We start from the raw sequence: 15,508 nt of genomic DNA, 5'->3' as shown, positions 1-15,508 counted from the left end.
ATCACAGCCATTGGACTCTGTAGCTGTTTTAAAATCACCAATGGCCTCATGTTGACATCCCTGAGCAGTTTCCTTCCTGTCCTGCAGCTCAGTTCAGAAGGACAACTGTATCTTTGATGTGTCTGGGTGGTTTAATACATCTTCACCATGCTTACAGACATGCTCCAGAACTTTGGCAACTAGTATTTTRTAAACCTCCCACTTTGGGCTGGTGTCAATGTGTAGGTCATACATGCATAATTGATGACCAGAAGGAATCTTACCACAATTAGCCATGAAATCCCTAGTTTGAAAGTGACTGTTTCCTGGAAGCTGTGCTGCAACATTTTCCCCCACKTGGACCAGCCCCCTAGCAATTCTAGTTTCAGCCCCTTACCATTTGAATGGCAGCTAGCAAGATGCACCCAGCAGAGCGGGAAAGAGTGCAATGYCATGGTGCACATATCTGCATGTGACTAGTTCAGGGACCACTTTTGGCTTGTGAGTGCTACAGTACTTTTTGTATACAAAACTATCTCTTTAAAGAGATATTCAATGTTTGATTTGTTATAGCTAGCCATCTATCAATCACTGCCCTTCTTTGAGGCTTTTGAAAAGCTCCCTTGTCTGTGTAGTTGAAATTCAATACTTGACTGAAGAACCTTGCATGGGGGACAGAGGAAGGGGTAGTCAACTCCTAMTATTTCACACAGTGAGCCCATGTAACTTGTTAAGCCAAAATGTACTCCTGAACTAATTTATGCTTGCCAAAACAAAAGGGGGTGAATAGTTATGCAACAACTATATTTTAYTTATTTCATTTATTTGTAGAATTTTATTTTTCACTGACATGAAGCATCTTGTGTAGATCAATGACCAAAAAAATTGATTTAATTCTATTTCAATCCTACTTTGTAACGCAACAAAAATCTGAAAAAAATTCCAAAAGGGATGAACACGTATGATACCCACTGTATTCCATATAATAMAGTTTCACTATGAGGAGTATAATGACAACAAGGTGTCTATTATGTACAGTTCAGGCATCAGGTCTTACAGAAGGAATGTATAGGTCTAAAAAGTGCCTAAAATGGCCACTTTCATGATAGAAAATAAAAAAAGGTGATACAAAAATGTAAAAAACATGTCAAACATCCTTCCTCCCAATGTGAGAATTGCCAGAACAATCGGATACCAAAAATATTTTCGGGCTATGCTGGCATGGAATCGCCCAATTGGTTGTTAGCAACGAATGAAATGACAGAAGCCACGGTGTTCACTGACGCTTAAAAATCTTTAGGTATTTACAGTGACTATGACAGACAAGAAACCAAGTCAAAGTTGCTTTGTATTTACAGAGTACATGACAAAGTTCAGATAAATTATTTCTAAAAACAGACACTATTGAAAAGAAACTGGACTAAAACTTTTGAAAAGTACGGCACAAAATTCACATGAAGCACTGGAAAGATTTAAAAGCCAAAATGGCCATAATTGAAGATTGCATACAGAATCCTATGCTTCCCTTGTTCTATGTTAAAATTATTCTTAATCATGTATATTTTGTGTGTGTGTGTGTGTGTGTGTGTGTGTATTTCAACACACACAACATGTATGTATAAGCATGGATGTGTACACATATGTTTGAATATAGTGCTACTGTAGTGCAATAGTAGCAAAACAAACATCTGAACACAACTACATTTTCAGATACAGTACACAAACTAAACTTATAAAAAAGTAAATAGTTGCATTTTCAGAGAAAAAAAAAGTTTATGCCATCATTACTGGCAAAAATAGAATGATTGGAGTTCTTTACAAGTATGCTGGAAACCTGGTGATGTTTTRATTTCTTCACATAATGTCAACAATAAACCATCCCCTTTTTCAAAGCCAATTCAAAATCTTTCAGAAAATTGTCCAGTTACAAAAAATAACAATACAAATTGTATGTGCAACTTGCCCACAAAATCTGAGACTGAAAAATACTTCATTTCATGCAAATGTATGAACATCAAAAAAGCTCTCTCTTTTTGATGCAGTATACAAGTATAGCTGCTGAGGCTGGTTCTTCTTGCTGAGGGGACATGATTGGGCTAGGGGACAGGGTTAGGGTGCAGCACTGGCACTTGGTGGAGCTGGGAGGTGGACGTGTGCTTGTCAGAGGGTTCTGTTCCCTCCTGGCACTGGGGGGTGGCAGTGGTGGTAGTTGGGTTGTTAAGGGTTTCCTTTTTGGGCTGCTTGCAGGCAAACTCTGTAATACTGAAGACAAACTGCATGCAGCCCAGCTTGACGAAGCTGCCGTGGTGGAGCAGGGCAGTGCCCTCCCAGCCTGCCCCACTGCCCCCGATCAGACTGGAGCTGCTGGCCTTGCAGTCGCAGCAGGGGCTAGAAGGAGTCACCTGACACTGACTCATCACCCCCTCCTCTAGCACCATGGGCTCCCCTGCCCCTTCCTCTTCCTGCTTCCTCCTCTTGCAGCGCTCTGTGGGTTACAAGCATTACAAAACACTCAGACCTTTGAATACCATCACCTGCCTCTGCTTTAACAACATTAGGAAACATGGCATGTCAGAGCATGGTCCTTTATCAGAGGTAAATGTTAATTCCTTCCTGTTTCTATAGAAGGCCATGAGAGGAGCTCCACTCACTGATAATGTTCTGCACTTTGGAGACCAGGCTGCTGGAGGGGCTGGGGCCAGTCTTCTCAGAGAAGTCACAGGAGTACAGCACATTGTCCACCATGGTCCCGTGTTCACTGTAGTTGAGAAGCTCATACTGCTTGGTGTTCTGATCGAGGCAATAGAAATTACAAAATAAAATATTCAATTTACAGAGCAGCTAATAAAATAATCCCTCAAGCAAGAAAATAAAAATCTGAAACATATTTATATGTTGATAAATCACATGATAAGTCACAACTTATCGTAAAATTGTTTCCAATAGCAAGAACATGTTTGAATGTGAAATAAATGAGCCACCCACCTCATCATAGAAGATGCATGCATGTTTGCCTGACACATAATTACAATGACCATAGTTTGTAAGGCACACGTCCATGTCAGCACCTGCAAACAACAAGACACAGCCTCAAGTCAGCTAAATCTGCCAGGGATGGAAGACACCATTACATGAAAAGGAGTTCCTGCTATTGGGTCATGTTGGGTTATCTGGGACTGAGAGTGAATCTTACCAGTTCCTATGTACAGGCTTCTGTAGCACATACTACAAGCTCCTCCTTTCCCAGTCAAAGGATAAAACACAGCCCTGGCCTGGATATCCTTGTTTTGTGCTGAGAAAATAAATAACACATTAACTTCCTCAAAATGATGCTTTATACAGAACAATCAAAGTTAACAATATAGGACAAACTAATTCAAATGAGGGATGAAATTACAAACATAACGATGAAAGGGGGATAGAAGCAACGGACGTCAATAGAAATGGAAAGAATGATTGGCGTGAAGACGGCGAGGTAGGGTTAGTGAGGGAATGGCCAGTGAGTCAGAGTGAGGTAGCGATATAGGGAACACTGGGTGGTGGTGGTCTTGATAATGAACAAGTGTTTCTTACCTTCCGTAGGCTGGGGTTGTGGCACAGGAGGTAGGCTGATACAGCTGCTCTGTGGAGGGGAAGGAGCTTTAGGGCCAAACAACTGCTGGATCCTCTGCCAGGCCAGGAGTTCAATAAACTTCTCATCTAGACTACTCATCTGAATCTCTGGAAAATAATCAAAGTTAGAGATATAGTGAATTCAGTTAGTGTGGATCTAACTTCTCCTCACCAATTATTCACATGTGAAACCAATCAAAATGTCGATCTTATTACGTCAGGTGAGACTTACCACCGTGGCAGTCTGCCACAGCCTTCAGACGGCTGGACAGGTCTCCCATAGAGAAAGAGCTGGGGAGCAGAGAACCACTCCTGGGGGTCACAGCATCAAGACTGACTTTTCCACCTGCTGGTGGGGCAGTGGAGCCCAGCTTGGTCGTGCCCTTGATCTGGTATGGTGTTCCAGGTAGGGTGAGGGCACGGGTCGCTGCTGTGCTGCTGCTAGTGGTCCGAGCAGGGCCCTCAGTGCCTTGGGAGGGTCTGTGAGGTGGAGAGGGACCTCTGGGTTCTGGTTTGAAGGGACTGGTGCATGGGGATGCTGTCACTGCACAGGGTCTTAACAGGGTTTTCTCAGTCTTGACCACAGCTCTTCCAGTGTGGTTGGGTAACTCCGGGCCAGGGGCTGCTGGTGTCTGAGGAACAGGCCTATCAGGACCCGAGGGCTCTCTCAGTTTGTGGAGGTCGTCCTGTCTGCAGGCCTCTGAACTCCCATTGGTCCGAGCCAGCTGCTCCAGAGGACTGTTAACATTACTGGGCCCACAGTAATGACAAGGCTTCTCTGTACACATGCTACACTTGCCTTCTTTGAGTGCAGGCGCCCCCTGGGGGCAAAATGCTGCACTGTCAGCCTTAGGCTTGGAGGCTGGCGACTCTGTCCTGTTAGAAGTGCACACTGCACCGTCCTCCTCTGCTGTTCCACAAGGTTTGATGTCGGCCTTGTTCATTTGCTCAGAGTCCCACTCAGATGATGGCTTCTCCTTCTGCTTGGCCGATAGATGTCTCACTATGCTGCACTGGAGTGTGATGACGTCACGTAGCCACTGGGAGACAATACAGGAAAACAAAACACATTAAATTAGTATTAAAGACATTGGATTTGTTTATTATCATGAGACATTGTATATCACTGCTGCGTAACGCTCCAGTGTGTCCTACCTCCTGTTGCTCGTCCTCACTCGTTAAGTGCTGAGAGGGTGTAAGATGCTGGTGGGAGGGTTCTGGACAGCCGTTACAGATCAGCTCCCCGTTGCGGATCCCAGCAGGGGCCATCATGGCCGGGGGACACTTGTATTGGGACTTTATAGCATCAGGGACCTGTCAAGACACACACGATAGATTGAGTTACAGGATGTGACAATGGTGAACACAGAGGTGGTGTGTTATATTTCAAAGTGCCTAATAGGCTGACCTTGAGGGTTTTCTTCAGGTGTGTGTGGGCTCCTCGGCGAACGGGGGGGTTGAGACGATGCACCCGCTGCAGGAAATCCACCTTGATGGCGTGTTGGGACATCCTGTCTTGAAACTGGTCAAACAGCTGGCAGCGGCCGCTCAACGTCAGGCTCCTCTGCTTCAGCTGGGAGAGAGGGGCACAAAAACCAGGTCAATACCATTAAAACTTCATGTTTCAACACGTGGTTGTGTGTGACTATGAGCTTACTTGCACAACCGCACTTAATAAAGGTGAAATAAAATACAAAAATGACTTACCACCATGTGCTCTATGTGATTGGGGCACATCCACTTTCCCACGGGCATGGCAGTAAGAGGGGGGTCCAGACAGTCCATGTGGAACAAAAGGGGGCAATAGTCACACTGGATTAATGGTGCCAACCTGCAGCTCCTACAACACAGAATCACAAAAACACAGGTTAGATTTATGACTGAAACAAATAAACTGCTAAATATCGTCAAAATAGAGCTAGGGGTAGTCTGCTCTAATGGTTTAGTGGAAAGAGGGGATAACTTGAAGGCCAGAGACGAATGGATTTCCAACCCACACTAGCTAGGTTTCCATCCAAATGGCGTGGAGTGTGAGGTGGAGCTCTCGGGCTCCGAGCCCTGGGAGTCGTCCTCCACGTCTAGCATGTCATCATCCATGTCGTTCATGCGAATATTCTAAAATATGCATAAAGAAAAAATGTACATTTTCCCTGCAGTGGGGTTTCCACCAAACCGACTTGTTGCAGATAAAAAAACAGCACTTGATAGAAGCGGAAAATTAAATTGCGTGCGTTAAGTTTTCATGTACCGAATAAAAATCTACAAAAAGGTCAATGTGTTTCCATCGCATTTTCAACTCTACTGATAGTTGGGTCACAGAAACTGTTGCGTTAAAATAGCAAAATGTGCCTACTCTGGTCTTGGTACATGTGCTCTAGCCGACAGCTGGCAGATAGTGTGTGTAGCTAGTCAACATGACGACATCATTATGGATAAGAGCGAGAAAATGTGGACTTGTCAAATGGCAGTCAAGCATCGATGATCATGTCACCTTGATATTTATTGGAAAGGAGCATCAAGCTCATAACATGCACTTTCAACACCCTGTGAAGTTCATCACAACTTCATTCATATGTAGCCTAATAAACTGCATGGTTTCCTGAGTCGTAGTGGAAGGATCACACACACACATCATTGCGACTCCTAGTTTTCTTCGATATGATATCAGCATTTTCGCATGAAGGCATTTCCACCGCCATTTCTCACATAATACATTTACAGACAACAAAAAAATGGCCCACTATGTCAAATTAACAAATTCTCTTGGCATTTATAAAATTATACCAAAACTTCCTGTTTCCATCACAGCTGCCGTGATTTTTATTTTATACGGAGTGACTTTACTTGCATGAAAACTGTGGATGGAAATGTGGTTACTGTCTGGAATCCTGGCAGAGTCACTGTCTGTGGCAGAGACCCTAAGCCAAGCCCCATCATTCCAGAATATATAAAATTCTCAGTGAGATAGTTTGAATTCCCCTTTCTCTCTGGCCAGCCCTGTGGTTGTGCATTCTGTGGTATTCCTGACATAGCCAAGGCTCTGATGCCAGCTCATAGAGGCACTCTAGAGTGTGGTAAATAACACATAAAAACAAAACTACAGAACATTTTGGTGCCTCGCTGAAATAAACATCAGGACAAACTCTACAACCCCTCTAAAGAATATAAAAAAATAAGATGGTCTGTCAGTCAAGCATTTTTTTTTTATATATCTCCCCAGAAAAAAGAAAGAAAAAAAACACCTCAAAAACACATGTACAGTGCATTCAGAAAGTATTAAGACCACTTGACCGTTTCCACATTTTGTTATGTTATAGCATTATTCAAACATTTATTAAATAAAACTTCTCAATCTACACACAATACCCCATAATGACAAAGAGAAAACAGGTGTTCAGAAATGTTTGCCATTTGATTAAAAATAGAAAAAAACACTAATACCTTATGTAAATAAGTATTCAGACCCTTTGCTATGAGACTAAAAATTGAGCTCAGGTGCATCCTGTTTCCATTAATCATCCTTGAGATGTTTCTCCAACTTGATTGGAGTCCACCTGTGGTAAATTCAAATGACTGGGAAAAGCACACACCTGTCTATATAAGGTCCCACAGTTGACAGTGCATGTCAGAGCAAAAACCAAGCCATGAGGTCAAAGGAATTGTCCGTAGAGCTCAGAGACAGGATTGTGTCGAGGCACAGATCTGGGGAAGGGTACCAAAATATTTCTGCAGCATTGAAGGTCCCCAAGAACACAGTGGCCTCCATCATTCTTAAATGAAAGAAGTTTGGAACAACCAAGACTCTTCCTAGAGCTAAACTGAGCAATCGGGGGAGAATCAGGTCAGGGAGGTGAACAAGAACCCGATGGACACTGACAGAGCTCCAGAGTTTCTCTGTGGAGATGGGAGAACCTTTGAGAAGGACAACCAGCTCTGCAACACTTCACCAATCGGACCTTTATGGTAGAGTGGCCAGACAGAAGCCACTCTTCAGTAAAAGGCACATGACAGCCCGCTTGAAATTTGCCAAAGGGCACCTAAAGGACTCTCAGACCATGAGAAACAAGATTCTCTGGTCTGATGAAACCAAGACTGAACTTTTTGGCCTGAAGGCCAAGTGTCACATCTGGAAGAAACCTGGCACCATGCTGTGGGGATGTTTTTCAGCAGCAGGGGCTGGGAAACTAGTCAGGATCGAGGGAAAGATGAACGGAGCAAAGTATAGAGAGATCATTGATGAAGAGTGCTCTGGACTTCAGACTGGGGCAAAGGTTCACCTTCCAACAGGACAACGACCCTAAGCACACAGCCAAGACAAAGCAGGAGTGGCTTCGGGACAAGTCTATGAATGTCCTCGAGTGGCCCCAGCCAGAGCCCGGACTTGAACCCGATCAAACATCTCTGGAGAGACATGAAAATAGCTGTACAGCGACACTCCCCATCCAACCTGACAGAGCTTGAGAGGATCTGCAGGGAAGAATGGGAGAAACTCCCCAAATACAGGTGTGCCAAGCTTGTAGCATCATACCCAATTAGACTCGAGGCTGTAACCACTGCCAATGGTGCTTCAAAAAAGTACTGAGTAAAGGGTCTGAATACTTATTTAAAATGTGATATTTCAGTTTATTATTTATACATTTGCAAAAATGTCTTAACCTGTTTTTGCTTTGTCATTATGGGGTATTGTGTGTAAATTGATGAGGGGGAAAAACGATTTAATCAATTTTAGAATAAGGTTATAATGTAATTTTTTGGGGCAAAAGGTCAGAACTTCTGAATGCACTGTATATACATGTATATAGCGCCCATTCTGTGCACTTACGGTATACACATGTACCGTACAGAAACAGTATGATATTTGAAAATGTTAATCACCCAACAGTAGTATACTGTATATTTTCATAGTAAACTATGCAATAATTTCTATGCCTTTTAAATGAGCGTCAAAACAGCTGTGAAATAATGTGTGATCTGCATATAACTGGATAACGTATCTCCTTTCCGGATTTGTTCTCAAAGCCTAGTAATGTATGTAACATCTGGTGCCAAAAAATCCCAGTTAGCCTACACAAAAACATTTAGATTATTAAAAGAAAGGCACTGATATTTGGTTATTAAAACATTGGCCTTGCTGTTGTCCGTACCTGCCACAGGGATAGCAGACCTTCACCGGTAGTGGGACCAGCCCATTGTGGTCCAGCTCATGCTGCAGTCGCTTCACATTCTTCCCAGTCATCTCATCTCTCCTCCTTTTTTTACTGGTTCCTGGAAGTGCAGTTGTGCAGGTGAGCTCATTGGGAAGCTGGAACTGCGTGGGGTTCCTCTCCATGGCTGCTGCTATCAGAAGATCAAAGGGCCTCTTGAGGTGTGGGGTGGAGCTCTCGGGCTCTGAGCCCTGCGAGTCGTCCTCCACGTCTAGCATGTCATCATCCATGTCGTTCTGCTCCGAGGGCGTGGCGGTGTCTGTGGAGGCGGTGGAGGTTGGGGTGTTGGGTCTACTACTGGGCCTCCTCTCCAGGAGACGGACCTGGGCCACAGCTGCAGCTCTCAGGCCTGTGGTGCCTCCTACTGCAGCCGTGGGGTCCAGCCTCAGGGTGCCTGGGGCCAGCTCTAACTCTGCTGCAGGAGAGGGAGACTGCTTAGACAGCTGGCGGTCCAGCAGACCATTTATCTGCTCCTTCTTTAGCTCCCGCTTCTATGACACAAGAAACAACGTGTTAACAGTCTGAACAGCCCTGATTAAACCAGTCTCACCAAACTATTTTAGAATTTTATTAGGATCCCCATCAGCCGACGCCAATGGCGGCAGCTAGTCTTACTAGTGTCCAACGTATAACGAAAATTACATTACATACCAAAGACTTAACACAGCCATGCAATCTCTATAGACAAACATTGGTAGTAGAATGGCCTTACTGAAGAGCTCAGTAACTTTTTAACGTGGCACCGTCATAGGATGCCAACTTTCCAAAAAGTCAGTTTGTCAAATTTCTGCCCCGGTCAACTGTATGTGCTGTTATTGTGAAGTGGAAACATCTAGGAGCAACAACAGCTCAGCTGTGAAGTGGTAGGCCACACAAGCACACAGAACAGGCCAGCCGGGTGCTGAAGCGCGTAAAAAATAACCTGTCCTCGGTTGCAACACTCACTACAGAGATCCAAACTGCCTCTGGAAGCAACGGCAGCACAAGATCTATTCATCGGGAGAGTCATTGAATGGGTTTCTATGGCCGAGCAGCCGCACACAAGCCTAAGCTCACCATGCACAATGCCAATCGCCGGCTGGAGTGGTGTAAAGTTCGCCACTATTGGTCTTTGGAGCAGTGGAAACATTCTCTGGAGTGATGAATCACGCTTCACAATCTGGTAGTCTGGACTAATCTGGGTTTGGCAGATGCCAGGAGAACGCTACCTGCCTGAATGCATACTGCCAACTGTAAAGTTTGGTGGAGGAGGAATTATAGTCTGGGGCTGTTTAATTTTTTGGGCTGGGCCTGTTAGTTCCAGTGAAGGGAAATCTTAACTCTACAGCATATGACATTCTAGACGATTATGTGTTTCCAGCTTCTTGGAAACAGTTTGGGGAAGGACTTTTCCTGTTTCAGCATGACAATGCTCCTGTGCACAAAACGAGGTCCATACAAATTTTTTCTCTTCTTCGAGATTGGTGTGGAAAAACATGACTGGCCTGCACAGAGCCCTGACCTCAACCCCATCGAACACCTTTGGTATGAATTGGAACGCCGACTGCGAGCTAGGCCTAATCGCCCAACATCAGTGCCTGACCTCACTTATGCATGTGGCTGAATGTAAGCAAGTCCCTGCAGCTGTGTTCCAACTAGAGGTCGACCAATTAATCAGAATGGCCGATTAAATCGGGGCCGATTTCAAGTTTTTATAACAATCGGAAATCGGTATTTTTGGGCGCAGATTCTTTTTTTTAGACCTTTATTTAATCTTTATTTAACTTGGCAAGTCAGTTAAGAACACATTCTTATTTTCAATGACGGCCTAGGAACGCTCTGCCTCGTTCAGGSGCAGAACGACAGATTTTTAACCTTGTCAGCTCGGGGGATCCAATCTTGCAACCTTACAGTTAACTAGTCCGAATGCTCTAACACCTGATTACATTGCACTCCACGAGGAGCCTGCCTGTTACACGAATGCAGTAAGCTAAGGTAAATTGCTAGCTAGTATTAAACTTATCTTATAAAAAACAATCAATCAATGACTGTCATTGCTCCAATGTGTACTTAACCATAAACATCAATGCCTTTCTTAAAATCAATACACAAGTATATCTTTTTAAACCTGCATATTTAGCTAAAAGAAATCCAGGTTAGGAGGCAATATTAACCAGGTGAAATTGTGTCATTTCTCTTGCGTTCATTGCACACAGAGTCAGGGTATATGCAACAGTTTGGGCCGCCTGGCTCTTTGCGAACTAATTTGCCAGAATTGTACGTAATTATGACATAATATTGAAGGTTGTGCAATGTAACAGGAATATTTAGACTCATGGATGCCACCCGTTAGATAAAATACAGGACGGAAAAATCGTTTTGTTTTCGAGGTGATAGTTTCCGGATTAGTCAAAGGTATATGGTTTAGAAAAAAATAGTCGACTCGTTATAATTCCTGTAATAACTTGCGTCTGAACTTGAATCTAAAAATATCCTATGGAATAAATGAAGGAACCGCTTTTCAGATTTTGCTAGAAGGTGTCATGGGAATTATGACTCGCACTTTGGTCGTCAATTCTTACCATGCCCATTATTAAAATAGGATTTCCTGCATATAGAAATTACAGTTTTCGTTTTCAACATTCATCACAGGTAACTTAAACTCTATTTTTATTCAAACAGTTGAGAGTATTTGTCTCCTAAGCAGACTCTTCCGTATCATTGTCACTTCAGAGCTGTGTGTGTGTGTATTTATGTATTATATTAAGTTAAAATAAAAGTGTTCATTGTTCATTCAGTATTGTTGCAATTGTCATTATTACAAAAATGTGTGTGTATGATATATATATATATAATTTTTTAAATTTATTTAAACAAGTCGGCATCGGCTTTTTTTGTCCTCCAATAATCGGTATCGGCGTTGAAAAATCATAATCGGTCGACCTCTAGTTCCAACATCTTGTGGAAAGCCTTCCCAGAATAGTAGAGGCTCTTATAGCAGCATAGGGGGGGACCAACTCCGTATTATGTCCATGATATTGGAATGAGATGTCGACGAGCAGCTGTCCACATACTTTTGGTCATGTAGTGTACATGACAGTACATACACACAAAAAGTAGGTCACATATCCAAATGACGGAAGCAGTCAACACCTCACAAACAAAAGGTTATTCCTTCCCATGTTTTAACACATATTTGACTCACCTTCCTACGCACCATGCAGCGATGACACATCCAGTCTCCAGGGGGCAGCATCTCRTTACTCAGGGGTGGGTTGCTGCAGGGAGTTCAACGCAAATCAGCAATTCATAACGTCCAATGCCCTCACAATGTAACCTGGTTTACAAGTTCCAGAGGTATGGCGTTGAGGCTATTTTCCTACATTGAAATAACTGTGGAAATGCTAGAGACCTGTAGCTGATGAAAGCCAGTGGAGAGGGAATTAATTCAAAGGGCTCTTTTTGGGCAGAGTGCCAAGGTCCCTGGGCACAGTCTCACAGTTCCGTGGCAAAGGTATGTGTTGAATCTATTGAAAATGCTGTTGGTCCAAAACCAACATGGATTCATTCAAGCTTTCCAAGAAAGACCGACTGCAGTGATGTAAAAAGAGGAGCACTACCACAATAAATAAACAATTCACTTTCCTCAGCAAAAACCTTTCATGCTCTATGAAACCGTTGAGGCAACAATCCAAGGGCATTGATAACACTATCCTAGAAGCAAAATAATTTAAAAAATAAACTCTGTCGAACTGTAGTCCAGGCTAAGAGTAGAAAGGCCCTGGTAGGTGCTTCATGACACCAAACAGCAGCCCTGGTCTGCTCAGCCCACTGTCCCAGCAGCACATGCCATGGTTAATGATTATTTATACCGTCAATGAGGCAGCACACTGCACAGTCAGGTTCCRTGAGCTCCTCATTGCCTCAGCAGAAAGCTCAACTAAACCTCYCCAACATCTGCAAGCTCATTAAATACTGGAAATGGCTGTTAGGAGAGGAGTAAGTGGTGTGTGGACTAGAGAATGTGCTAAATGTATGCCAGAAATATGTCTTCATTGACTGAAGAGAAGCATGGCTAAGTAGCTGAAACATGGCAGTAGCTAAGTGCAGATTTTAGTGCAGACATGTCTTCTGCACAGAAAATGGTCAACACACGCTACAGTAGTTATATACAAGAACAAAGCTACAGAGTTTTAACATGTAGACCCAACCAATAGGGTGGCAGAATAAACACCATGTAGACCTAACCAATAGGGTGGCAGAATACACATGTCTCACCGTGTTGAAAAACTGAGCTACAGCGCCACAATGTGGCAACTATTGTGCATTAGATTAGCTGACAATAGCAGGAGTTTGTCTGTCAGTAGTCAACTGCTTCCCACAAAGTTAAGTCAACCACAAATACTGCCTTGCACATTGGTAGGAACACTGGGAAGTCATTACTGTAAATGGAAAGATATCAATCATAAACATACCAGCACTGTAGATGAAAGGCTGCGGGACAATGATCACAACAGAGGAGGTCGCCTCCCTCTCTGCAACTGTCACAGGTGTCGTGATTCGTCGCTCTCCCCGCTCTCCGTGCGTTTTTATCTGGTTTCCGACCTCTTTTTTCTCCATCTTCAGACTTGGGAGGCGCGAGCAATGCTTGTATTTGCTACAAAGTATCAGCAAACGAGTACATGGATACATCTGATTATCTGCATTGTTGCACAGTATCTACTGTAGTGTCAAGTCTGCCACACAACAAACCAATTTAATGAGCTAGCTACAAAGTAACACCTTCAGTCAATGGTTTGACTTGATACTTTTTGATGACATGCCTTCTGGCAGAGGTTAGCTAGAGAGCAATGGCGTCCTGTAGAGTTAGCTAGAGAGCTAGCTACAAACGTTGCACTGCCACTGGGCCCTAACCAACTACCTAGCAAGCTTCTACTAGAAACAAAAAAAGAGAACAAAAAACGTATAACGTTAGTTATTTTCTCATCATGATAGTAATAGTAAAGGCTTTACCTGCATAAGACCACCAGAAGTGTCAAGATCGTAGACAATCGTTGGGGTCTCCATTTTATCCCACATTCAAACACAGCCGAAGTGAGCAAGCAAGCAGCTCTGTTTAACGAATACTTCAAGCAATGTCTGACAAGAGGCGATATCCTCACTGTCAGCAGATTATTTCCCAAACAACGCTGTCTTGAAAAAAATAAACAAGTTCCTACTGGTTAGTTTGCTAATTGTTAGTTAAATGGAGAACACACGGTTGTTCCCATGAAGATCCAACGCCTCCCTTCAGTTCAAATACGAAGTCCTTTCTTCATGAAATCCTTGGCTTAGCTAGCTAACGTTAGCWTGGTTGTCCTTAATAGTTTCCCTTCTGCTTCGTTGTCCCAACTGTGTAATGCAAAAATATAAAATAGTACTTCTCTTGTTGCCAAATTGGAGAAAAGATAAGGTACAATACCACAGATATTTGGCTTTTGGACTTACTACTGAGGCCTAGCTTTGTACATGATGGTGCTTGTCCCTACGCCGGTGGTTGAAGCTAACGTTAGCTATGATGCTGTTTATAGAGGCAGAGGCATATCTGTTCCCTTCCATATTAAATACGGCTATAAAATAACACAGTATCTCACATACCTGACATATACTTGCAAATAGATGAAGTACTGTCCTTGTATACGGGTAAAAACAGTGCCGAAACTGTAGAAAGCTAAATGGTTATTGTTGTTGTGAAGAAACACTAGCTAGCTTGCTAAGCATCATCCCTGATACTGCTTCCTTCAGCCTCACCATGGAGTTGGCGCAAATTTACGTAGAACGTTTTGAGCATGCGCTCTATAACCGCGCTCTCATCTTGGTAGAGGCAAAAATGGGCGTTTCGGGTAGCAGCTTGAGCTTTGGGTACAAATAACACGATAACCTAGAACATAATAAAAAATATTGTCATCCGTGGAAAATAATCGTCATAAATCATATCAGGAATGTGGTTGTTCTGTTAGTGTGAACAATGATTGCAAGCTTATTGACTTTGGCAACTGTAACTGGCCAGAAAACAAACGACTCCTAATTCCCTTGTTCCAATAGTAAATCTGCATCCTTCTATTTGTCCTTCTGACGAGGGAGGCGCGTCCTTCTGACGAGGGAGGCGCGAGTCTAGGCCCAGTATAAATTCCAGTCAATCTTCCTATTGACTATTCCCAGAAATCCTCATGAAGGTGTTGCCCTTTTCAATTTTAATTAAGGTAAATCATGGAATAAATTAGAAATGGACCAATTATATTCATGAGGATTTATTTAAATTGGTGAAAATGATCATTTCCAAAAAGTCCTGGAGCTCTTGATTTAAGTGGGCCTACATTCAGTAATCTGTCCCAACAATCTTCTAAAATGTATTTTCCTTACCTCTATTCACTCACAGTTACAGAGAGAAATCTGAAAATGGGCAGCCCTAATAGCATTAGTTTACTCACCTTACCTGCAGTAAAAAATACAAAAGGTGGGATGCATGCCAGAAAAGACATTACACAACACAACACTAAGCAAGACATTAATTGCACTATAACGGAAACAAACGGTGCCCACAAACTGTTAGGGCCTACATAAAGCTGTCCCAACATCTTACCACTGCTACACCTGGCTAACAGCGGAGTCTTGTCTGGCAGCGAAACATTTAATTTAGCATCATTTACTGCCTTTTTAAAAAACATAGCTGATAAGGCTGACTAGTTTAAACA

General features: G+C 43.1%; 1 protein-coding gene across 2 annotated transcripts; it reads right to left on the bottom strand.

Annotated features, from left to right (window-relative positions):
* Nucleotides 1–1,254: 1,254 nt before the first annotated feature.
* LOC111950705 (PHD finger protein 12-like) lies at nucleotides 1,255–14,576 on the bottom strand. 2 transcript variants are annotated; one of them, XM_023968511.2, is made up of 14 exons: nucleotides 14,412–14,576; nucleotides 13,788–13,967; nucleotides 13,250–13,431; nucleotides 11,980–12,052; nucleotides 8,736–9,286; nucleotides 5,299–5,431; nucleotides 5,000–5,164; nucleotides 4,747–4,905; nucleotides 3,824–4,631; nucleotides 3,553–3,699; nucleotides 3,173–3,271; nucleotides 2,965–3,047; nucleotides 2,631–2,769; nucleotides 1,255–2,464 (listed from the first exon to the last, which is right to left on the bottom strand). In XM_023968511.2, the coding sequence occupies exons 2-14, from the start codon at nucleotides 13,851–13,853 to the stop codon at nucleotides 2,076–2,078; spliced, it is 2,994 nt and encodes a 997-aa protein (XP_023824279.1). In that variant the 5' UTR covers nucleotides 13,854–13,967; nucleotides 14,412–14,576; the 3' UTR covers nucleotides 1,255–2,075. The 2 variants fall into 2 exon arrangements, with proteins under 2 accessions (XP_023824279.1, XP_023824278.1); XM_023968510.2 differs by having other exon boundaries at nucleotides 13,788–14,576.
* Nucleotides 14,577–15,508: the final 932 nt, after the last annotated feature.

This window comes from Salvelinus sp. IW2-2015, linkage group LG23, assembly GCF_002910315.2.
Source record: "Salvelinus sp. IW2-2015 linkage group LG23, ASM291031v2, whole genome shotgun sequence".
Taxonomy (NCBI): domain Eukaryota; kingdom Metazoa; phylum Chordata; class Actinopteri; order Salmoniformes; family Salmonidae; genus Salvelinus; species Salvelinus sp. IW2-2015.
The sequence above is the reverse complement of the archived record's forward strand: the minus strand, read 5'-3'. Positions and strand labels throughout refer to the sequence as shown.